The sequence below is a fragment of the Oncorhynchus mykiss genome, chromosome 4, assembly GCF_013265735.2.
Source record: "Oncorhynchus mykiss isolate Arlee chromosome 4, USDA_OmykA_1.1, whole genome shotgun sequence".
Taxonomy (NCBI): domain Eukaryota; kingdom Metazoa; phylum Chordata; class Actinopteri; order Salmoniformes; family Salmonidae; genus Oncorhynchus; species Oncorhynchus mykiss.
Window position 1 is genome coordinate 38,765,030 of NC_048568.1, and position 23,606 is coordinate 38,788,635.

Sequence of the window (23,606 nt, forward strand, 5' to 3'; positions counted from 1 at the left end):
AATTGGTTGTGCTAATTAGAAATCAGTTGAAAAGGTTTTATCTGCTCTGCTAGCAGTACCAGTAGAAATCAGTTGAAAAGGTTTTATCTGCTCTGCTAGCAGTACCAGTAGAAATCAGTTGAAAAGGTTTTATCTGCTCTGCTAGCAGTACCAGTAGAAATCAGTTGAAAAGGTTTTATCTGCTCTGCTAGCAGTACCAGTAGAAATCAGTTGAAAAGGTTTTATCTGCTCTGCTAGCAGTACCAGTAGAAATCAGTTGAAAAGGTTTTATCTGCTCTGCTAGCAGTACCAGTAGAAATCAGTTGAAAAGGTTTTATCTGCTCTGTTAGCAGTACCAGTACAAATCAAGTGAAAATATTTATTGGAAAGATAGAACAAGAAAAAAAGAGAGAACATCGAAACCAGGGTAAAAATCCATGTCTTCAGAAAAACGTGACTTTGGTCTTTAGACTTGGGCTATTTGGTGTTCCAGTGGGGACTTTCTAAAATCTCACCAGTCATTGACATAAAATGTATACATTACACGACAGGGAGAATCATCTGAGACAGACTCATCTAGCTCTAGAGTTGTATATCCCTGCTTTCTCTTACAGGTGGTTGGTTAGGTGGTTGGTCAGGTGGTTGGTCAGGTGGTTGGTCAGGTGACTGGTCAGGTGACTGGTCAGGTGGTTGGTCAGGTGGTTGGTCAGGTGGTTGGTCCGGTGACTGGTCAGGTGGTTGGTCAGGTGGTTGGTCAGGTGACTGGTCAGGTGGTTGGTCAGGTGACTGGTCAGGTGACTGGTCAGGTGGTTGGTCAGGTGACTGGTCAGGTGGTTGGTCAGGTGGTTGGTCAGGTGACTGGTCAGGTGGTTGGTCAGGTGACTGGTCAGGTGGTTGGTCAGGTGGTGGTCAGGTGGTTGGTCAGATTTCCTCCATTGACTTTGTATCCAGTCATTGACATAAAATGTATCAAAGAACTTGATAGAAAAAGGAAAAGGTGTATTGCTGTTCTCATTACGCTCCGTCAGTGGAATACTCCTCTGGCTGACCTCCAGCCATAGCTGTCATCAGGGATCATAGGTTCAAAGGTCAACGGACAGGGTAGTTTAAGGGTCGACAACGGGAAAGTTGCTGACCTTGTTGTTCCTGCTGATTCGTCGTTCTGGCCGTGGGCGTGGCTGTTTGGTCTGGATCAGTTCCTCTGGGGTGTTCCCCAGCGGTGGGAGGAGCCTCTTTTTACTGTTCCTGGTCTCCGGCAGCCACTGGGGCGGCAGCTCGAATGGACCGAACCCAAACTGGGTGGCGTTGTCAGGCTCTGTGGGGGTCGCTGGCGCCACCTGTGATGAGGAGGTGTAAGAGCAGGCGTGGACAGGGGCAGGGGAGACTTTGGGCAATATGAGAGGAGGTTCTTTAGTCACTAGGACACTCTCTCTGATTGGTTGGGTCTCTTTCTGTAGAACCATCTTCCCTTTGTGTCCCCCTAGTCTACCCCCGCCAAGGTGGTTCTCTTTGGGTTGCAAACAACCCCCACCACCTCCTGACCCTAACGAAGGTATCTCATTCTCTACCTCCTCCTCGTCCTCTTCATCGGTCGGCCTAAAGATCTGCTGCTGTCCGATATTAAACATCTCCAGGAGCTGGCTCCCGGCCTGAGCCGACCCCTCCAGCCCTCCCTCGCCCCCTAGCCCCAGGGCCCCAGTGCTGACTACGTTACGCCGGCTGTAGCGTCTGTGGACCCGGGCTAAAACATCCAAAAGGCACTGCCTGGCCGTGCGGTTCACCGTCAGAAACAGCAGAGGGTTGGTGAGGAGAGACACCTTTGGCAGCCAGATGGCTGTGAGGTAGAGAGAAGGAGACAATTCCTCACCGTCCCCGAGAAGAGTGCGGTATACCACCAACGCCCCATAGGGGGCGCTACAGGCCGAGAAGGCTAAAACGACAGCTAGTAATGTAGCGTGTAGCTCAGCCTCGCGCTGCGACACGTACGGAATAGAGATGGAGTTCTGAGGGGTTCTCAACGCTGCAATAATCACCTTCTTCTTCTGGCTGGCGCTAAGGGCTCGGCGAATCAGAACCATGAACAGGAAGACAACCGCCAGGGGGAGGATCACCTAAAAATAAAATGCAATTAAAAACACAACAACTGTTGTACTGTTGTCTTTCCTGCACCAACACTCTTAGAAAAAAATTTGGTTCTAAAAAGGGTTCTTCGGTTGTCCCCATAGGATAACCATTTTTGGTTCCAGGTAGAACCATAGAGGGTTCTGGAACAAAAAAAAGAGTTATTCAAACAGTTCTCATATGGGAACAGCCAAAGAATCCTTAAATGTTCGCGAGAACATATTTTTTTTCTAAGAGGGTAGCACTCATACTTCTATTTTGTTACTAAACACTGGCGAGCCGAAAAACTGTGTTTTTTTTATTACTTGCAATGATTGTAATTCACTGGCTGGATAAAAACCGACTGATAAATGATCACAATGTAAATGTAACCACCGTGGTTACGTTGTAGATCACCACGTAGACCATGTGACCCAAGGAGCGTGCGCGGGCGTCGGAGCATGACAAGGTAGCGTACACGTCGGTAACGTTGGTGACGGCGAACACGGGCACGCTGGCGATGGTGGCGTGGATCCAGATGTAGATAACCAGGTCACGTGACTTGGCGTCTGAGATCTTCCTCTCCAGAGGGTAGAGGACAGAGTAGTACCTAAGAGAGAAGAAGAAGAGGAGACAGCATTACACACTGTCCTAAGGGTAGAGGACAGAGTAGTACCTAAGAGAGAAGAAGAAGAGGAGACAGCATTACACACTGTCCTGAGGGTAGAGGACAGAGTAGTACCTAAGAGAGAAGAAGAAGAGGAGACAGCATTACACACTGTCCTAAGGGTAGAGGACAGAGTAGTACCTAAGAGAGAAGAAGAAGAGGAGACAGCATTACACACTGTCCTGAGGGTAGAGGACAGAGTAGTACCTAGAGAGAAGAAGAAGAGGAGACTGCATTACACACTGTCCTGAGGGTAGAGGACAGAGTAGTACCTAGAGAGAAGAAGAAGAGGAGACAACATTACACACTGTCCTGAGGGTAGAGGACAGAGTAGTACCTAAGAGAGAAGAAGAAGAGGAGACAGCATTACACACTGTCCTGAGGGTAGAGGACAGAGTAGTACCTAAGAGAGAAGAAGAAGAGGAGACAGCATTACACACTGTCCTGAGGGTAGAGGACAGAGTAGTACCTAAGAGAGAAGAAGAAGAGGAGACAGCATTACACACTGTCCTGAGGGTAGAGGACAGAGTAGTACCTAAGAGAGAAGAAGAAGAGGAGACAACATTACACACTGTCCTGAGGGTAGAGGACAGAGTAGTACCTAAGAGAGAAGAAGAAGAGGAGACAGCATTACACACTGTCCTGAGGGTAGAGGACAGAGTAGTACCTAGAGAGAAGAAGAAGAGGAGACAGCATTACACACTGTCCTGAGGGTAGAGGACAGAGTAGTACCTAGAGAGAAGAAGAAGAGGAGACAACATTACACACTGTCCTGAGGGTAAATATATATATACACACAGTACCAGTCAAATGTTTGGACACGCCTACTCATTCAAGGGTTTTTTCTTTATTTTTACTATTTTCTACATTGTAGAATGATAGTGAAGACGTCAAAACTATTAAATAATACATATGGAATCATGTAGTAACCAAAAAAGTGCTAAACAAAACATTGTATATTTGAGGTTCTTCAAAGTAGCCACCCTTTGCCTTGATGACAGCTTTGCACACTCTTGGCATTCTCTCAATCAGCTCCATGAGGAATGCTTTTCCAACAGTCTTGAAGGAGTTCACACATATATGCTGGACACTTGTTGGCTGCTTTTCCTTCACTCTGCAGTCCAACTTATCCCAAACCATCTCAGTTGGGTTGAGGTTGGGTGATTGTGGAGACCAGGTCATACCCCCAGGACAGTAGTATCTACCATTAGACATAGACAGGACAGTAGTATCTACCATTAGATGTAGGCAGGACAGTAGTATCTACCATTAGATATAGACAGGACAGTAGTATCTACCATTAGATATAGACAGGACAGTAGTATCTACCATTAGATGTAGACTTGACAGTAGTATCTACCATTAGATATAGACAGGACAGTAGTATCTACCATTAGATGTAGACAGGACAGTAGTATCTACCATTAGATGTAGACAGGACAGTAGTATCTACCATTAGATGTAGACAGGACAGTAGTATCTACCATTAGATGTAGACAGTACAGTAGTATCTACCATTAGATGTAGACTTGACAGTAGTATCTACCATTAGATGTAGACAGGACAGTAGTATCTACCATTAGATATAGACAGGACAGTAGTATCTACCATTAGATGTAGACTTGACAGTAGTATCTACCATTAGATGTAGACTTGACAGTAGTATCTACCATTAGATGTAGACAGGACAGTAGTATCTACCATTAGATGTAGACAGGACAGTAGTATCTACCATTAGATGTAGACAGTACAGTAGTATCTACCATTAGATGTAGACAGGACAGTAGTATCTACCATTAGATATAGACAGGACAGTAGTATCTACCATTAGATATAGACAGGACAGTAGTATCTACCATTAGATGTAGACTTGACAGTAGTATCTACCATTAGATGTAGACTTGACAGTAGTATCTACCATTAGATGTAGACAGGACAGTAGTATCTACCATTAGATGTAGACAGGACAGTAGTATCTACCATTAGATGTAGACAGGACAGTAGTATCTACCATTAGATGTAGACTTGACAGTAGTATCTACCATTAGATGTAGACTTGACAGTAGTATCTACCATTAGATGTAGACTTGACAGTAGTATCTACCATTAGATGTAGACAGGACAGTAGTATCTACCATTAGATGTAGACAGGACAGTAGTATCTACCATTAGATGTAGACAGTACAGTAGTATCTACCATTAGATGTAGACAGGACAGTAGTATCTACCATTAGATATAGACAGGACAGTAGTATCTACCATTAGATATAGACAGGACAGTAGTATCTACCATTAGATGTAGACTTGACAGTAGTATCTACCATTAGATGTAGACTTGACAGTAGTATCTACCATTAGATGTAGACAGGACAGTAGTATCTACCATTAGATGTAGACAGGACAGTAGTATCTACCATTAGATGTAGACAGGACAGTAGTATCTACCATTAGATGTAGACAGGAGAGTAGTATCTACCATTAGATGTAGACAGGACAGTAGTATCTACCATTAGATATAGACAGGACAGTAGTATCTACCATTAGATGTAGACAGGATAGTAGTATCTACCATTAGATGTAGACAGGACAGTAGTATCTACCATTAGATGTAGACAGGACAGTAGTATCTACCATTAGATATAGACAGGACAGTAGTATCTACCATTAGATGTAGACAGGACAGTAGTATCTACCATTAGATGTAGACAGGACAGTAGTATCTACCATTAGATATAGACAGGACAGTAGTATCTACCATTAGATGTAGACAGGACAGTATCATTTACAAAGGCTGCAGTCTGAGCACTAGGAGCAGGAATCTCTCATTAGAGCAGACAGCAGGCATTGACGAGGATTCTCTTGGAAACATCACAGAAGAGAATAAAAGGTAAGACGTGTGTTCTTGTGATTGTTAATTTCCTGTGAGTTTGATGTAAACAGTATGAACACTAAGGAAAGCCTTCTTAGAGGATGTAGATGGAAGACTCTCTGGAGTGGAGACCGAAGGGTCCTTCAATGAGGCTAGATAAATACTCTATAGTTGCACGCATGACTGTAAGTCCCTTTGAATAAAAATGTCTGCTTAATATGATATATTACTTTGCTTGGCCTGCACCTTCTATCTAGACTAACCTTGCTGTACCTACTGTGCCTAGGTCAATGTGAAGAGGACGAGGAAGATCTTAACTGAGGTGTGAAGCGTCTTAACTGAGGTGTGAAGAGTCTTAACTGAGGTGTGAAGAGTCTTAACTGAGGTGTGAAGTGTCTTAACTGAGGTGTGAATAGTCTTGACTGAGGTGTGAAGAGTCTTAACTGAAGTGTGAATGAAGGTGTGAAGAGTCTTAACTGAGTTGTGAAGAGTCTTAACTGAGGTGTGAAGAGTCTTAACTGAGGTGTGAAGAGTCTTAACTGAGGTGTGAAGAGTCTTAACTGAGGTGTGAATGAAGGTGTGAAGAGTCGTAACTGAGTTGTGAAGAGTCTTAACTGAGGTGTGAAGAGTCTTAACTGAGGTGTGAAGAGTCTTAATTGAAGTGTGAAGGGTCTTAACTGAGGTGTGAATAGTCTTGACTGAAGTGTGAATGAAGGTGTGAAGAGTCTTAACTGAGGTGTGAATAGTCTTGACTGAGGTGTGAAGAGTCTTAACTGAGGTGTGAAGAGTCTTAACTGAGGTGTGAAGAGTCTTAACTGAGGTGTGAAAAGTCTTAACTGAGGTGTGAAAAGTCTTAACTGAGGTGTGAATAGTCTTGACTGAAGTGTGAAGAGTCTTAACTGAAGTGTGAATGAAGGTGTGAAGAGTCTTAACTGAGTTGTGAAGAGTCTTAACTGAGGTGTGAAGAGTCTTAATTGAAGTGTGAAGAGTCTTAACTGAGGTGTGAATAGTCTTGACTGAGGTGTGAAGAGTCTTAACTGAAGTGTGAATGAAGGTGTGAAGAGTCTTAACTGAGGTGTGAATAGTCTTGACTGAGGTGTGAATGGTCTTGACTGAGGTGTGAAGAGTCTTAATTGAGGTGTGAATAGTCTTGACTGAGGTGTGAAGAGTCTTAACTGAAGTGTGAATGAAGGTGTGAAGCGTCTTAACTGAGGTGTGAATAGTCTTGACTGAGGTGTGAAGAGTCTTAACTGAAGTGTGCATGAAGGTGTGAAGAGTCTTAACTGAGTTGTGAAGAGTCTTAACTGAGGTGTGAAGGGTCTTAACTGAGGTGTGAAGAGTCTTAATTGAAGTGTGAAGAGTCTTAACTGAAGTGTGAATGAAGGTGTGAAGAGTCTTAACTGAGGTGTGAAGAGTCTTAACTGAGTTGTGAAGAGTCTTAACTGAGGTGTCAAGAGTCTTAACTGAGTTGTGAAGAGTCTTAACTGAGTTGTTGACTCTCCAACAAGGCAATGACCCGAAACATACCTCAAGATCCACACAGAAATGGTTCTGTGACAACAAAATCAATGTTCTGCCTTGGCTCAGTCGCCGGCACGCAATCCAATCGAATACCTGTGGGCTGAGTGGAAGAGGGCAGTTGATAAGCGCAAACCCAAGAATGTGAAGGATCTTGAAAGGATCTGCCTAGAGGAATGGTCCAAAATCCCTCCAAATGTGTTCCTTAACCTTGTCAAACATTTACAGGAAAGGACTCCATGCTGTTATCCTTGCCAGAGTTGGTTGCACTAAGTACTAAATGAGGAGTGCCAATAATTATGAAACCTTGATTTTGGTTAAATGTATTTTGTATTAAATAATTGTATGATTTTGGTTGGTTCCATTGGAACATTAATAAAGTACAGCATTTCTAACATGTTGGTATTTTGAGTTCATCTCTATAACTATATTGTTTATATTTGTTTAAGTATTGTTTGTGCATTGCCGGTCAGGGGTACCAGTCATTTTGGAGCCCACTGTATGATACCTGATGGTCAATGGGCCCCACGCTGGTTGGTAATTCAACCTGCTTACTACAAGTTTAGATAGTTGGCCGCTAGAATAACTTACCATTCTAAAAAAGGTTTTTGCTGACTGCGCTAATTGAGTGATTGTTGATGCACGACCACATTTAGAAATTGCACCTTGTGTATTCTATCGTTCTAACTGTCAACAGGAAGTCGAGACCCCGACTGAGGTCCATATTATTATTTTGTAAAAAAATAAAAAATAAATTGCCTACAAAACAGCGGGCAGCCAGTAGCCCATCCCTGCTATATGTAGTGGGCAGCCAGTGGGCAGCCAGTGGGCAGCCAGTGCCATCCCTGCTATATGTAGTGGGCAGCCAGTGGGAAGCCAGTCCCTGCTATCCCTGCTATATGTAGTGGGCAGCCAGTCCCTGCTATCCCTGCTATATGTAGTGGGCAGCCAGTCCCTGCTATCCCTGCTATATGTAGTGGGCAGCCAGTCGCTGCTATCCCTGCTATATGTAGTGGGCAGCCAGTCCCTGCTATCCCTGCTATATGTAGTGGGCAGCCAGTCCCTGCTATATGTAGTGGGCAGCCAGTCCCTGCTATATGTAGTGGGCAGCCAGTCGCTGCTATCCCTGCTATATGTAGTGGGCAGCCAGTCCCTGCTATCCCTGCTATATGTAGTGGGCAGCCAGTCCCTGCTATCCCTGCTATATGTAGTGGGCAGCAAGTCCCTGCTATCCCTGCTATATGTAGTGGGCAGCCAGTCGCTGCTATCCCTGCTATATGTAGTGGGCAGCCAGTCCCTGCTATATGTAGTGGGCAGCCAGTCCCTGCTATATGTAGTGGGCAGCCAGTCCCTGCTATCCCTGCTATATGTAGTGGGCAGCCAGTCCCTGCTATATGTAGTGGGCAGCCAGTCCCTGCTATATGTAGTGGGCAGCCAGTCCCTGCTATATGTAGTGGGCAGCCAGTCGCTGCTATCCCTGCTATATGTAGTGGGCAGCCAGTCCCTGCTATCCCTGCTATATGTAGTGGGCAGCCAGTCCCTGCTATATGTAGTGGGCAGCCAGTCCCTGCTATATGTAGTGGGCAGCCAGTCCCTGCTATATGTAGTGGGCAGCCAGTCCCTGCTATCCCTGCTATATGTAGTGGGCAGCCAGTCCCTGCTATCCCTGCTATATGTAGTGGGCAGCCAGTCCCTGCTATCCCTGCAATATGTAGTGGGCAGCCAGTCCCTGCTATATGTAGTGGGCAGCCAGTCCCTGCTATATGTAGTGGGCAGCCAGTCCCTGCTATATGTAGTGGGCAGCCAGTCCCTGCTATCCCTGCTATATGTAGTGGGCGGCCAGTCCCTGCTATATGTAGTGGGCAGCCAGTCCCTGCTATATGTAGTGGGCAGCCAGTCCCTGCTATATGTAGTGGGCAGCCAGTCCCTGCTATCCCTGCTATATGTAGTGGGCAGCCAGTCCCTGCTATATGTAGTGGGCAGCCAGTCCCTGCTATATGTAGTGGGCAGCCAGTCCCTGCTATCCCTGCTATATGTAGTGGGCAGCCAGTCCCTGCTATATGTAGTGGGCAGCCAGTCCCTGCTATATGTAGTGGGCAGCCAGTCCCTGCTATCCCTGCTATATGTAGTGGGCAGCCAGTCCCTGCTATCCCTGCTATATGTAGTGGGCAGCCAGTCCCTGCTATCCCTGCTATATGTAGTGGGCAGCCAGTCCCTGCTATCCCTGCTATATGTAGTGGGCAGCCAGTCCCTGCTATATGTAGTGGGCAGCCAGTCCCTGCTATATGTAGTGGGCAGCCAGTCCCTGCTATCCCTGCTATATGTAGTGGGCAGCCAGTCGCTGCTATCCCTGCTATATGTAGTGGGCAGCCAGTCCCTGCTATCCCTGCTATATGTAGTGGGCAGCCAGTCCCTGCTATATGTAGTGGGCAGCCAGTCCCTGCTATATGTAGTGGGCAGCCAGTCGCTGCTATCCCTGCTATATGTAGTGGGCAGCCAGTCCCTGCTATCCCTGCTATATGTAGTGGGCAGCCAGTCCCTGCTATCCCTGCTATATGTAGTGGGCAGCAAGTCCCTGCTATCCCTGCTATATGTAGTGGGCAGCCAGTCGCTGCTATCCCTGCTATATGTAGTGGGCAGCCAGTCCCTGCTATATGTAGTGGGCAGCCAGTCGCTGCTATATGTAGTGGGCAGCCAGTCCCTGCTATCCCTGCTATATGTAGTGGGCAGCCAGTCCCTGCTATATGTAGTGGGCAGCCAGTCCCTGCTATATGTAGTGGGCAGCCAGTCCCTGCTATATGTAGTGGGCAGCCAGTCGCTGCTATCCCTGCTATATGTAGTGGGCAGCCAGTCCCTGCTATCCCTGCTATATGTAGTGGGCAGCCAGTCCCTGCTATATGTAGTGGGCAGCCAGTCCCTGCTATATGTAGTGGGCAGCCAGTCCCTGCTATATGTAGTGGGCAGCCAGTCCCTGCTATATGTAGTGGGCAGCCAGTCCCTGCTATCCCTGCTATATGTAGTGGGCAGCCAGTCCCTGCTATATGTAGTGGGCAGCCAGTCCCTGCTATATGTAGTGGGCAGCCAGTCCCTGCTATATGTAGTGGGCAGCCAGTCCCTGCTATCCCTGCTATATGTAGTGGGCAGCCAGTCGCTGCTATCCCTGCTATATGTAGTGGGCAGCCAGTCCCTGCTATCCCTGCTATATGTAGTGGGCAGCCAGTCCCTGCTATATGTAGTGGGCAGCCAGTCCCTGCTATATGTAGTGGGCAGCCAGTCGCTGCTATCCCTGCTATATGTAGTGGGCAGCCAGTCCCTGCTATCCCTGCTATATGTAGTGGGCAGCCAGTCCCTGCTATCCCTGCTATATGTAGTGGGCAGCAAGTCCCTGCTATCCCTGCTATATGTAGTGGGCAGCCAGTCGCTGCTATCCCTGCTATATGTAGTGGGCAGCCAGTCCCTGCTATATGTAGTGGGCAGCCAGTCGCTGCTATATGTAGTGGGCAGCCAGTCCCTGCTATCCCTGCTATATGTAGTGGGCAGCCAGTCCCTGCTATATGTAGTGGGCAGCCAGTCCCTGCTATATGTAGTGGGCAGCCAGTCCCTGCTATATGTAGTGGGCAGCCAGTCGCTGCTATCCCTGCTATATGTAGTGGGCAGCCAGTCCCTGCTATCCCTGCTATATGTAGTGGGCAGCCAGTCCCTGCTATATGTAGTGGGCAGCCAGTCCCTGCTATATGTAGTGGGCAGCCAGTCCCTGCTATATGTAGTGGGCAGCCAGTCCCTGCTATATGTAGTGGGCAGCCAGTCCCTGCTATATGTAGTGGGCAGCCAGTCCCTGCTATCCCTGCTATATGTAGTGGGCAGCCAGTCCCTGCTATATGTAGTGGGCAGCCAGTCCCTGCTATATGTAGTGGGCAGCCAGTCCCTGCTATATGTAGTGGGCAGCCAGTCCCTGCTATCCCTGCTATATGTAGTGGGCAGCCAGTCCCTGCTATCCCTGCTATATGTAGTGGGCAGCCAGTCCCTGCTATCCCTGCTATATGTAGTGGGCAGCCAGTCCCTGCTATATGTAGTGGGCAGCCAGTCCCTGCTATATGTAGTGGGCAGCCAGTCCCTGCTATATGTAGTGGGCAGCCAGTCCCTGCTATCCCTGCTATATGTAGTGGGCAGCCAGTCCCTGCTATATGTAGTGGGCAGCCAGTCCCTGCTATATGTAGTGGGCAGCCAGTCCCTGCTATATGTAGTGGGCAGCCAGTCCCTGCTATATGTAGTGGGCAGCCAGTCCCTGCTATCCCTGCTATATGTAGTGGGCAGCCAGTCCCTGCTATATGTAGTGGGCAGCCAGTCCCTGCTATATGTAGTGGGCAGCCAGTCCCTGCTATCCCTGCTATATGTAGTGGGCAGCCAGTCCCTGCTATCCCTGCTATATGTAGTGGGCAGCCAGTCCCTGCTATCCCTGCTATATGTAGTGGGCAGCCAGTCCCTGCTATCCCTGCTATATGTAGTGGGCAGCCAGTCCCTGCTATATGTAGTGGGCAGCCAGTCCCTGCTATATGTAGTGGGCAGCCAGTCCCTGCTATATGTAGTGGGCAGCCAGTCCCTGCTATCCCTGCTATATGTAGTGGGCAGCCAGTCCCTGCTATATGTAGTGGGCAGCCAGTCCCTGCTATATGTAGTGGGCAGCCAGTTCCTGCTATATGTAGTGGGCAGCCAGTCGCTGCTATATGTAGTGGGCAGCCAGTCGCTGCTATATGTAGTGGGCAGCCAGTCCCTGCTATCCCTGCTATATGTAGTGGGCAGCCAGTCCCTGCTATCCCTGCTATATGTAGTGGGCAACCAGTCCCTGCTATATGTAGTGGGCAGCCAGTCCCTGCTATATGTAGTGGGCAGCCAGTCCCTGCTATATGTAGTGGGCAGCCAGTCGCTGCTATCCCTGCTATATGTAGTGGGCAGCCAGTCCCTGCTATATGTAGTGGGCAGCCAGTCGCTGCTATATGTAGTGGGCAGCCAGTCGCTGCTATATGTAGTGGGCAGCCAGTCCCTGCTATCCCTGCTATATGTAGTGGGCAGCCAGTCCCTGCTATATGTAGTGGGCAGCCAGTCCCTGCTATATGTAGTGGGCAACCAGTCCCTGCTATATGTAGTGGGCAGCCAGTCCCTGCTATATGTAGTGGGCAGCCAGTCGCTGCTATATGTAGTGGGCAGCCAGTCCCTGCTATCCCTGCTATATGTAGTGGGCAGCCAGTCCCTGCTATATGTAGTGGGCAGCCAGTCCCAGCTAAATATGTAGTGGGCAGCCAGTCCCTGCTATATGTAGTGGGCAGCCAGTCGCTGCTATCCCTGCTATATGTAGTGGGCAGCCAGTCCCTGCTATCCCTGCTATATGTAGTGGGCAGCCAGTCCCTGCTATCCCTGCTATATGTAGTGGGCAGCCAGTCCCTGCTATCCCTGCTATATGTAGTGGGCAGCCAGTCGCTGCTATCCCTGCTATATGTAGTGGGCAGCCAGTCCCTGCTATATGTAGTGGGCAGCCAGTCCCTGCTATATGTAGTGGGCAGCCAGTCGCTGCTATATGTAGTGGGCAGCCAGTCCCTGCTATCCCTGCTATATGTAGTGGGCAGCCAGTCCCTGCTATATGTAGTGGGCAGCCAGTCCCTGCTATATGTAGTGGGCAGCCAGTCCCTGCTATATGTAGTGGGCAGCCAGTCGCTGCTATCCCTGCTATATGTAGTGGGCAGCCAGTCCCTTCTATATGTAGTGGGCAGCCAGTCCCTGCTATATGTAGTGGGCAGCCAGTCCCTGCTATATGTAGTGGGCAGCCAGTCCCTGCTATATGTAGTGGGCAGCCAGTCCCTGCTATATGTAGTGGGCAGCCAGTCCCTGCTATCCCTGCTATATGTAGTGGGCAGCCAGTCCCTGCTATCCCTGCTATATGTAGTGGGCAGCCAGTCCCTGCTATCCCTGCTATATGTAGTGGGCAGCCAGTCCCTGCTATCCCTGCTATATGTAGTGGGCAGCCAGTCCCTGCTATCCCTGCTATATGTAGTGGGCAGCCAGTCCCTGCAATATGTAGTGGGCAGCCAGTCCCTGCTATATGTAGTGGGCAGCCAGTCCCTGCTATATGTAGTGGGCAGCCAGTCCCTGCTATCCCTGCTATATGTAGTGGGCAGCCAGTCCCTGCAAAATGTAGTGGGCAGCCAGTCCCTGCTATATGTAGTGGGCAGCCAGTTCCTGCTATATGTAGTGGGCACCCAGTCCCTGCTATATGTAGTGGGCAGCCAGTCGCTGCTATATGTAGTGGTCAGCCAGTCCCTGCTATCCCTGCTATATGTAGTGGGCAGCCAGTCCCTGCTATCCCTGCTATATGTAGTGGGCAGCCAGTCCCTGCTATATGTAGTGGGCAGCCAGTCCCTGCTATATGTAGTGGGCAGCCAGTCCCTGCTATATGTAGTGGGCAGCCAGTCGCTGCTATCCCTGCTATATGTAGTGGGCAGCCAGTCCCTGCTATCCCTGCTATATGTAGTGGGCAGCCAGTCCCTGCTATATGTAGTGGGCAGCCAGTCCCTGCTATATGTAGTGGGCAGCCAGTCGCTGCTATCCCTGCTATATGTAGTGGGCAGCCAGTCCCTGCTATCCCTGCTATATGTAGTGGGCAGCCAGTCCCTGCTATATGTAGTGGGCAGCCAGTCCCTGCTATATGTAGTGGGCAGCCAGTCCCTGCTATATGTAGTGGGCAGCCAGTCGCTGCTATATGTAGTGGGCAGCCAGTCCCTGCTATCCCTGCTATATGTAGTGGGCAGCCAGTCCCTGCTATATGTAGTGGGCAGCCAGTCCCTGCTATATGTAGTGGGCAGCCAGTCCCTGCTATATGTAGTGGGCAGCCAGTCGCTGCTATCCCTGCTATATGTAGTGGGCAGCCAGTCCCTGCTATCCCTGCTATATGTAGTGGGCAGCCAGTCCCTGCTATCCCTGCTATATGTAGTGGGCAGCCAGTCCCTGCTATCCCTGCTATATGTAGTGGGCAGCCAGTCGCTGCTATCCCTGCTATATGTAGTGGGCAGCCAGTCCCTGCTATATGTAGTGGGCAGCCAGTCCCTGCTATATGTAGTGGGCAGCCAGTCGCTGCTATATGTAGTGGGCAGCCAGTCCCTGCTATCCCTGCTATATGTAGTGGGCAGCCAGTCCCTGCTATATGTAGTGGGCAGCCAGTCCCTGCTATATGTAGTGGGCAGCCAGTCCCTGCTATATGTAGTGGGCAGCCAGTCGCTGCTATCCCTGCTATATGTAGTGGGCAGCCAGTCCCTGCTATCCCTGCTATATGTAGTGGGCAGCCAGTCCCTGCTATATGTAGTGGGCAGCCAGTCCCTGCTATATGTAGTGGGCAGCCAGTCCCTGCTATATGTAGTGGGCAGCCAGTCCCTGCTATATGTAGTGGGCAGCCAGTCCCTGCTATATGTAGTGGGCAGCCAGTCCCTGCTATATGTAGTGGGCAGCCAGTCCCTGCTATATGTAGTGGGCAGCCAGTCCCTGCTATATGTAGTGGGCAGCCAGTCCCTGCTATATGTAGTGGGCAGCCAGTCCCTGCTATATGTAGTGGGCAGCCAGTCCCTGCTATATGTAGTGGGCAGCCAGTCGCTGCTATATGTAGTGGGCAGCCAGTCCCTGCTATCCCTGCTATATGTAGTGGGCAGCCAGTCCCTGCTATATGTAGTGGGCAGCCAGTCCCTGCTATATGTAGTGCCGCCAGTGGTTTGATTTGATAACATGTCGTTCTTATAGCACTTTCTGTAATCCAAACAAAGACGCTGTATTTGACTTGCTTTTCCGTGCAATCACCCACCTGTCGAGAGCGATAGCGGAGAAGCTGAGCACGGTGACAGAACAGAAGAGTTTGTGGAGGAACTTCAGGGCCTTGCAGAGCAGCAGAGTGTGTAGCCACCAGCAGCAGCGAGGGCTGGCCCCTAGAGCCACGTCAAAGGGAACACACACCAGACCCGCACAGATCCCTGAGCACGCCAGGTTCTTAATGAAACGACTGGTCACCGACTTGAAGACACTGGTACAGCATGTACACCATAGAACAGTGGCATTGCCTGGGAGAGGGAGGGAGGGAGGGAGGGAGGGAGGGAGGGAGGGAGGGAGGGAGGGAGGGAGGGAGGGAGGGAGGGAGGGAGGGAGGGAGGGAGGGAGGGAGGGAGGGAGGGAGGGAGGGAGGGAGGGAGGGAGGGAAGGGGGGTAAGGGAGAGAAAGGTGGCGAGTAGGGGGTGAGGGAGGAGAGAGAGAGAGAGAGGGTTTAGACAGGATGACAGTTTGATTGTTTTACAGTATAAGGGCTTGTGAGAAAACGTAATACAGTGAAATGTTATGGTGTGTGAGTTTGTGAAGTACTTTTGAAAGACAATCAGGAACAGACAAAATTGTAGAAATGATCGATCTTGTGGCCACTCAAGCACCCCCTTCTGTCTTTTCCATTACAATCAGTTTGTGAAAACATCAGCAACCAATTTGTCAAAACAATCCATTTAAACTAGAGGGTAGAGGTAGACCTGAGTGATACCAAGAAGACAGATCAATTTAAGCAACAAAGTGTGACATGCCACTGGTATTTACACACACGCCAGAGTTTGTGATTCATCACACACACACACACACACACACACACACACACACACACACACACACACACACACACACACACACACACACACACACACACACACACACACACAGCACTGCCATGACATTCCATTTGTAATTTTAGCAGAGTTCCATGAGAACAGTTTTCCAAACCCTGTGATGGTGCTCAGACTGGGAACAGAACTTCACACAACCCACCCTCCTTCTGGCACCTTCCCTGCTCTCCCTCCTCTCTCCTTCTCTCCCTCATCTCTCCCTCCTCTCTCCCACCTTTCCTCCTCTCTCCCTCATTTCCTCCTCTATCCCTCCTTCCCTCTTCTCTCCCTCCTTCTGGCACCTTCCCTCCTCTCCCTCCTTTCTCCCTCTATCCCTCTCTCCCTCCTTTCCCTCCTCTCTCCCTCCTCTCTCTCCCTCCTTTCCCTCCTCTCTCCCTCATCTCTCCTTCCTCTCTCCCTCCTTCCCTCCCTCCTCTCTCTCCCTCCTCTCCCTCCCACCTCTCTCTCCCTCCCTCCCTCCTTCTTCTCTCCCTCCCTCCCTCCCCCTCCATCTCTGCCCAGTGCTAATGTCCTGACTAATGGAAGAACTCAAATCACCATGTTCATAGTTGAAGGAGCTGCTATGATAGAAAACTGTACATATAAAACAGGGGAAAATAAATTAGTCTTAGAAATGGTATTCCTGTCACGATCGTCGTAAGAAGCGGACCAAAATGCAGCGTGGTATGTGTTCATGATGATATTTTAATTAAAGAAAGCACTGAACACTGAATACAAAAACAATAAACGAATAACAACCGTGAAGCTATAATGAGAACTGTGCTGACACAAGCAACTAACACAGACAATCACCCACAACCCACAATGACAAAAACAGGCTACCTAAATATGGTTCCAACGACTAACACCTGCCTCTGATTGAGAACCATATCAGGCCCAAACACAGAAACAGACAAACTAGACATCCAACATAGAATGCCCACTCAGATCACACCATGACCAAACAAAACATAGAAACATACAAAGCAAACTATGGTCAGGGCGTGATCATTTCAGATAGTAACCTTTTCAATACAAGTCTCAATGCAATAGACTGTACATTAATATCCATCATCATTCACACTGCTGGTCTGTTACATTAATATCCTTCATCATTCACACTGCTGGTCTGTTACATTAATATCCTTCATCATTCATACTGCTGGTCTGTTACATTAATATCCTTCATCATTCACACTGCTGGTCTGTTACATTAATATCCTTCATCATTCACACTGCTGGTCTGTTCCATTAATATCCTTCATCATTCACACTGCTGGTCTGTTGTATTAATATCCTTCATCATTCACACTGCTGGTCTGATACATTAATATCCTTCATCATTCACACTGCTGGTCTGTTACATTAATATCCTTCATCATTCACACTGCTGGTCTGTTGTATTAATATCCTTCATCATTCACACTGCTGGTCTGTTACATTAATATCCTTCATCATTCACACTGCTGGTCTGTTCCATTAATATCCTTCATCATTCACACTGCTGGTCTGTTACATTAATATCCTTCATCATTCACACTGCTGGTCTGTTATATTAATATCTTTCATCATTCACACTGCTGGTCTGATACATTAATATCCTTCATCATTCACACTGCTGGTCTGTTACATTAATATCCTTCATCATTCATACTGCTGGTCTGATACATTAATATCCTTCATCATTCACACTGCTGGTCTGTTACATTAATATCCTTCATCATTCACACTGCTGGTCTGATACATTAATATCCTTCATCATTCACACTGCTGGTCTGCTACATTAATATCCTTCATCATTCACACTGCTGGTTTGTTACATTAATATCCTTCATCATTCACACTGCTGGTCTGTTACATTAATATCCTTCATCATTCACACTGCTGGTCTGTTACATTAATATCCTTCATCATTCACACTGCTGGTCTGTTACATTAATATCCTTCATCATTCACACTGCTGGTCTGATACATTAATATCCTTCATCATTCACACTGCTGGTCTGTTACATTAATATCCTTCATCATTCACACTGCTGGTCTGTTACATTAATATCCTTCATCATTCATACTGCTGGTCTGTTACATTAATATCCTTCATCATTCACACTGCTGGTCTGATACATTAATATCCTCCATCATTCACACTGCTGGTCTGATACATTAATATCCTTCATCATTCACACTGCTGGTCTGATACATTAATATCCTTCATCATTCATACTGCTGGTCTGTTACATTAATATCCTTCATCATTCACACTGCTGGTCTGTTACATTAATATCCTTCATCATTCACACTGCTGGTCTGATACATTAATATCCTCCATCATTCACACTGCTGGTCTGATACATTAATATCCTTCATCATTCACACTGCTGGTCTGATACATTAATATCCTCCATCATTCACACTGCTGGTCTGTTATATTAATATCCTTCATCATTCACACTGCTGGTCTGTTACATTAATATCCTTCATCATTCACACTGCTGGTCTGTTACATTAATATCCTTCATCATTCACACTGCTGGTCTGTTACATTAATATCCTTCATCATTCACACTGCTGGTCTGTTACATTAATATCCTTCATCATTCACACTGCTGGTCTGTTACATTAATATCCTTCATCATTCACACTGCTGGTCTGTTATATTAATATCCTTCATCATTCACACTGCTGGTCTGTTACATTAATATCCTTCATCATTCACACTGCTGGTCTGTTACATTAATATCCTTCATCATTCACACTGCTGGTCTGTTACATTAATATCCTTCATCATTCACACTGCTGGTCTGTTACATTGAGGCGCTATCCATATATGTTCTTACAGTATTTCTTAACATGTCTCTGAGAGCAGGAGAATGGGTGCCACTGAGCTGGTTAATATGAGCTGGATCTTTCTATGTATCATCCTCATGATGTCTCAATAGGCTGGGACACATGTCCGTCTAGGCACAGAGGTCATATTGGTCATATTGGTCACAGTGGCCATCTCTTCCTGGTAGCTCCTACTCAAAACTGACAAAGAATTTCAAGCCCACAATGGTATTCAATTACATATTTCTCTTCTTTAGGGTATCCTCAGATTGTTTTCTCTGCCTTAAATGCCAGTCAGTCAGTTTTCTGGTAAACTTTTGCTCAGTTCCATTAGACTGCTGCTGAAGGAGTTTGATTAGACTGCTGCTGAAGGAGTTTGATTAGACTGCTGCTGAAGGAGTTTCATTAGACTGCTGCTGAAGGAGTTTCATTAGACTGCTGCTGAAGGAGTTTGATTAGACTGCTGCTGAAGGAGTTTCATTAGACTGCTGCTGAAGGAGTTTCATTAGACTGCTGCTGAAGGAGTCTCATTAGACTGCTGCTGAAGGAGTTTGATTAGACTGCTGCTGAAGGAGTTTGATTAGACTGCTGCTGAAGGAGTTTCATTAGACTGCTGCTGAAGGAGTTTGATTAGACTGCTGCTGAAGGAGTTTGATTAGACTGCTGCTGAAGGAGTTTGATTAGACTGCTGCTGAAGGAGTTTGATTAGACTGCTGCTGAAGGAGTTTGATTAGACTGCTGCTGAAGGAGTTTCATTAGACTGCTGCTGAAGGAGTCTCATTAGACTGCTGCTGAAGGAGTTTGATTAGACTGCTGCTGAAGGAGTTTGATTAGACTGCTGCTGAAGGAGTTTCATTAGACTGCTGCTGAAGGAGTTTGATTAGACTGCTGCTGAAGGAGTTTGATTAGACTGCTGCTGAAGGAGTTTGATTAGACTGCTGCTGAAGGAGTTTCATTAGACTGCTGCTGAAGGAGTTTCATTAGACTGCTGCTGAAGGAGTTTGATTAGACTGCTGCTGAAGGAGTTTGATTAGACTGCTGCTGAAGGAGTTTCATTAGACTGCTGCTGAAGGAGTTTCATTAGACTGCTGCTGAAGGAGTTTCATTAGACTGCTGCTGAAGGAGTTTCATTAGACTGCTGCTGAAGGAGTTTGATTAGACTGCTGCTGAAGGAGTTTCATTAGACTGCTGCTGAAGGAATTTCATTAGACTGCTGCTGAAGGAGTTTCATTAGACTGCTGCTGAAGGAGTTTGATTAGACTGCTGCTGAAGGAGTTTCATTAGACTGCTGCTGAAGGAGTTTCATTAGACTGCTGCTGAAGGAGTTTCATTAGACTGCTGCTGAAGGAGTTTGATTAGACTGCTGCTGAAGGAGTTTGATTAGACTGCTGCTGAAGGAGTTTCATTAGACTGCTGCTGAAGGAGTTTCATTAGACTGCTGCTGAAGGAGTTTGATTAGACTGCTGCTGAAGGAGTTTCATTAGACTGCTGCTGAAGGAGTTTGATTAGACTGCTGCTGAAGGAGTCTCATTAGACTGCTGCTGAAGGAGTTTGATTAGACTGCTGCTGAAGGAGTTTCATTAGACTGCTGCTGAAGGAGTTTCATTAGACTGCTGCTGAAGGAGTTTGATTAGACTGCTGCTGAAGGAGTTTCATTAGACTGCTGCTGAAGGAGTTTGATTAGACTGCTGCTGAAGGAGTCTCATTAGACTGCTGCTGAAGGAGTTTGATTAGACTGCTGCTGAAGGAGTTTGATTAGACTGCTGCTGAAGGAGTTTCATTAGACTGCTGCTGAAGGAGTTTGATTAGACTGCTGCTGAAGGAGTTTGATTAGACTGCTGCTGAAGGAGTTTGATTAGACTGCTGCTGAAGGAGTTTCATTAGACTGCTGCTGAAGGAGTTTCATTAGACTGCTGCTGAAGGAGTTTGATTAGACTGCTGCTGAAGGAGTTTGATTAGACTGCTGCTGAAGGAGTTTCATTAGACTGCTGCTGAAGGAGTTTCATTAGACTGCTGCTGAAGGAGTTTCATTAGACTGCTGCTGAAGGAGTTTCATTAGACTGCTGCTGAAGGAGTTTGATTAGACTGCTGCTGAAGGAGTTTCATTAGACTGCTGCTGAAGGAATTTCATTAGACTGCTGCTGAAGGAGTTTGATTAGACTGCTGCTGAAGGAGTTTGATTAGACTGCTGCTGAAGGAGTTTCATTAGACTGCTGCTGAAGGAGTTTCATTAGACTGCTGCTGAAGGAGTTTCATTAGACTGCTGCTGAAGGAGTTTGATTAGACTGCTGCTGAAGGAGTTTGATTAGACTGCTGCTGAAGGAGTTTGATTAGACTGCTGCTGAAGGAGTTTGATTAGACTGCTGCTGAAGGAGTTTCATTAGACTGCTGCTGAAGGAGTCTCATTAGACTGCTGCTGAAGGAGTTTGATTAGACTGCTGCTGAAGGAGTTTGATTAGACTGCTGCTGAAGGAGTTTGATTAGACTGCTGCTGAAGGAGTTTGATTAGACTGCTAGTGAAGGAGTTTCATTAGACTGCTGCTGAAGGAGTTTCATTAGACTGCTGCTGAAGGAGTTTGATTAGACTGCTGCTGAAGGAGTTTGATTAGACTGCTGCTGAAGGAGTTTCATTAGACTGCTGTTGAAGGAGTTTGATTAGACTGCTGCTGAAGGAGTTTGATTAGACTGCTGCTGAAGGAGTTTGATTAGACTGCTGCTGAAGGAGTTTCATTAGACTGCTGCTGAAGGAGTTTGATTAGACTGCTGCTGAAGGAGTTTCATTAGACTGCTGCTGAAGGAGTTTCATTAGACTGCTGCTGAATTAGTTTCATTAGACTGCTGCTGAAGGAGTTTGATTAGACTGCTGCTGAAGGAGTCTCATTAGACTGCTGCTGAAGGAGTTTGATTAGACTGCTGCTGAAGGAGTTGGATTAGACTGCTGCTGAAGGAGTTTGATTAGACTGCTGCTGAAGGAGTTTGATTAGACTGCTGCTGAAGGAGTTTGATTAGACTGCTGCTGAAGGAGTTTGATTAGACTGCTGCTGAAGGAGTTTGATTAGACTGCTGCTGAAGGAGTTTGATTAGACTGCTGCTGAAGGAGTTTGATTAGACTGCTGCTGAAGGAGTTTGATTAGACTGCTGCTGAAGGAGTTTCATTAGACTGCTGCTGAAGGAGTTTCATTAGACTGCTGCTGAAGGAGTTTCATTAGACTGCTGCTGAAGGAGTTTCATTAGACTGCTGCTGAAGGAGTTTCATTAGACTGCTGCTGAAGGAGTTTGATTAGACTGCTGCTGAAGGAGTTTCATTAGACTGCTGCTGAAGGAGTTTGATTAGACTGCTGCTGAAGGAGTTTGAATAGACTGCTGCTGAATGAGTTTGATTAGACTGCTGCTGAAGGAGTTTGATTAGACTGCTGCTGAAGGAGTTTGATTAGACTGCTGCTGAAGGAGTTTGATTAGACTGCTGCTGAAGGAGTTTCATTAGACTGCTGCTGAATGAGTTTGATTAGACTGCTGCTGAAGGAGTTTGATTAGACTGCTGCTGAAGGAGTTTCATTAGACTGCTGCTGAAGGAGTTTGATTAGACTGCTGCTGAAGAGTTTGATTAGACTGCTGCTGAAGGAGTTTCATTAGACTGCTGCTGAAGGAGTTTGATTAGACTGCTGCTGAAGGAGTTTCATTAGACTGCTGCTGAAGGAGTTTCATTAGACTGCTGCTGAAGGAGTTTGATTAGACTGCTGCTGAAGGAGTTTGATTAGACTGCTGCTGAAGGAGTTTGATTAGACTGCTGCTGAAGGAGTTTGATTAGACTGCTGCTGAAGGAGTTTGATTAGACTGCTGCTGAAGGAGTTTCATTAGACTGCTGCTGAAGGAGTTTCATTAGACTGCTGCTGAATGAGTTTGATTAGACTGCTGCTGAAGGAGTTTCATTAGACTGCTGCTGAATGAGTTTCATTAGACTGCTGCTGAAGGAGTTTCATTAGACTGCTGCTGAAGGAGACTAATGTTATGTCCCAAGTGGCACCCTATTCCCTATTTAGTGCACTACTTTTGACTAGAGCCCAATGGGACTCCCTATGGACCTGGTCAAAAGTAGTACACTATATAGGAAATGGATTGCCAGTTGGGACACATCGTAAGAGCTTTCCTCTATTGCCTCCACAGTAAGTCATTTTCTTCTCCATCTCCTCTGACTCCAGACTGACCGAGCCTTTCAGACCCTCATATCACAGTTACAGTCTCCATCTCTCCCATCTCCTCTGACTCCAGACTGACCGAGCCTTTCAGACCCTCATATCACAGTTACAGTCTCCATCTCTTCCATCTCCTCTGACTCCAGACTGACCGAGCCTTTCAGACCCTCATATCACAGTTACAGTCTCCATCTCTCCCATCTCCTCTGACTCCAGACTGACCGAGCCTTTCAGACCCTCTCAAGAGTTATATTAACGTTCTTTCTTTCCTTAAACTCATCTTTCTGGAAACTTTACTATACTGCAGTCAGCCAGTCATTCAGTCAGTCAATCATTCAGTTAGCCAGTCATTCAGTTAGCCAGTCATTCAGTCAGCTAGTCAGTCATTCAGTCAGCTAGTCAGTCATTCAGTGAGCCAGCCAGTCATTCAGTGAGCCAGCCAGTCACTCAGTGAGCCAGCCAGTCATTCAGTGAGCCAGTCATTCAGTGAGCCAGTCATTCAGTCAGCCAGTCATTCAGTCAGCCAGTCATTCAGTTAGCCAGTCATTCAGTTAGCCAGTCATTCAGTCAGCTAGTCAGTCATTCAGTCAGCTAGTCAGTCATTCAGTGAGCCAGCCAGTCATTCAGTGAGCCAGCCAGTCATTCAGTGAGCCAGCCAGTCATTCAGTGAGCCAGTCATTCAGTGAGCCAGTCATTCAGTCAGCCAGTCATTCAGTGAGCCAGTCATTCAGTCAGCCAGTCATTCAGTCAGCCAGTCATTCAGCCAGCCAGTCATTCAGCCA

The 23,606-nt window shown here is 47.2% G+C and overlaps 1 protein-coding gene across 1 annotated transcript in view; it reads right to left on the reverse strand.

Moving 5' to 3' along the window:
* Window positions 1-783: 783 nt before the first annotated feature.
* LOC110521102 (G-protein coupled receptor 176-like) overlaps window positions 784-23,606 on the reverse strand; it is a 39,947-nt gene continuing 17,124 nt past the window's right edge. Inside the window, exons 3-5 of the mRNA XM_036976483.1 lie at window positions 14,974-15,226; window positions 2,476-2,689; window positions 784-2,090 (exon numbers count right to left, since the gene is read on the reverse strand). Of these exons, the coding sequence (XP_036832378.1) occupies window positions 1,086-2,090; window positions 2,476-2,689; window positions 14,974-15,226 (1,472 nt within the window). The 3' untranslated portion in view covers window positions 784-1,085. The remainder of the gene's footprint in view (window positions 2,091-2,475; window positions 2,690-14,973; window positions 15,227-23,606) is intronic.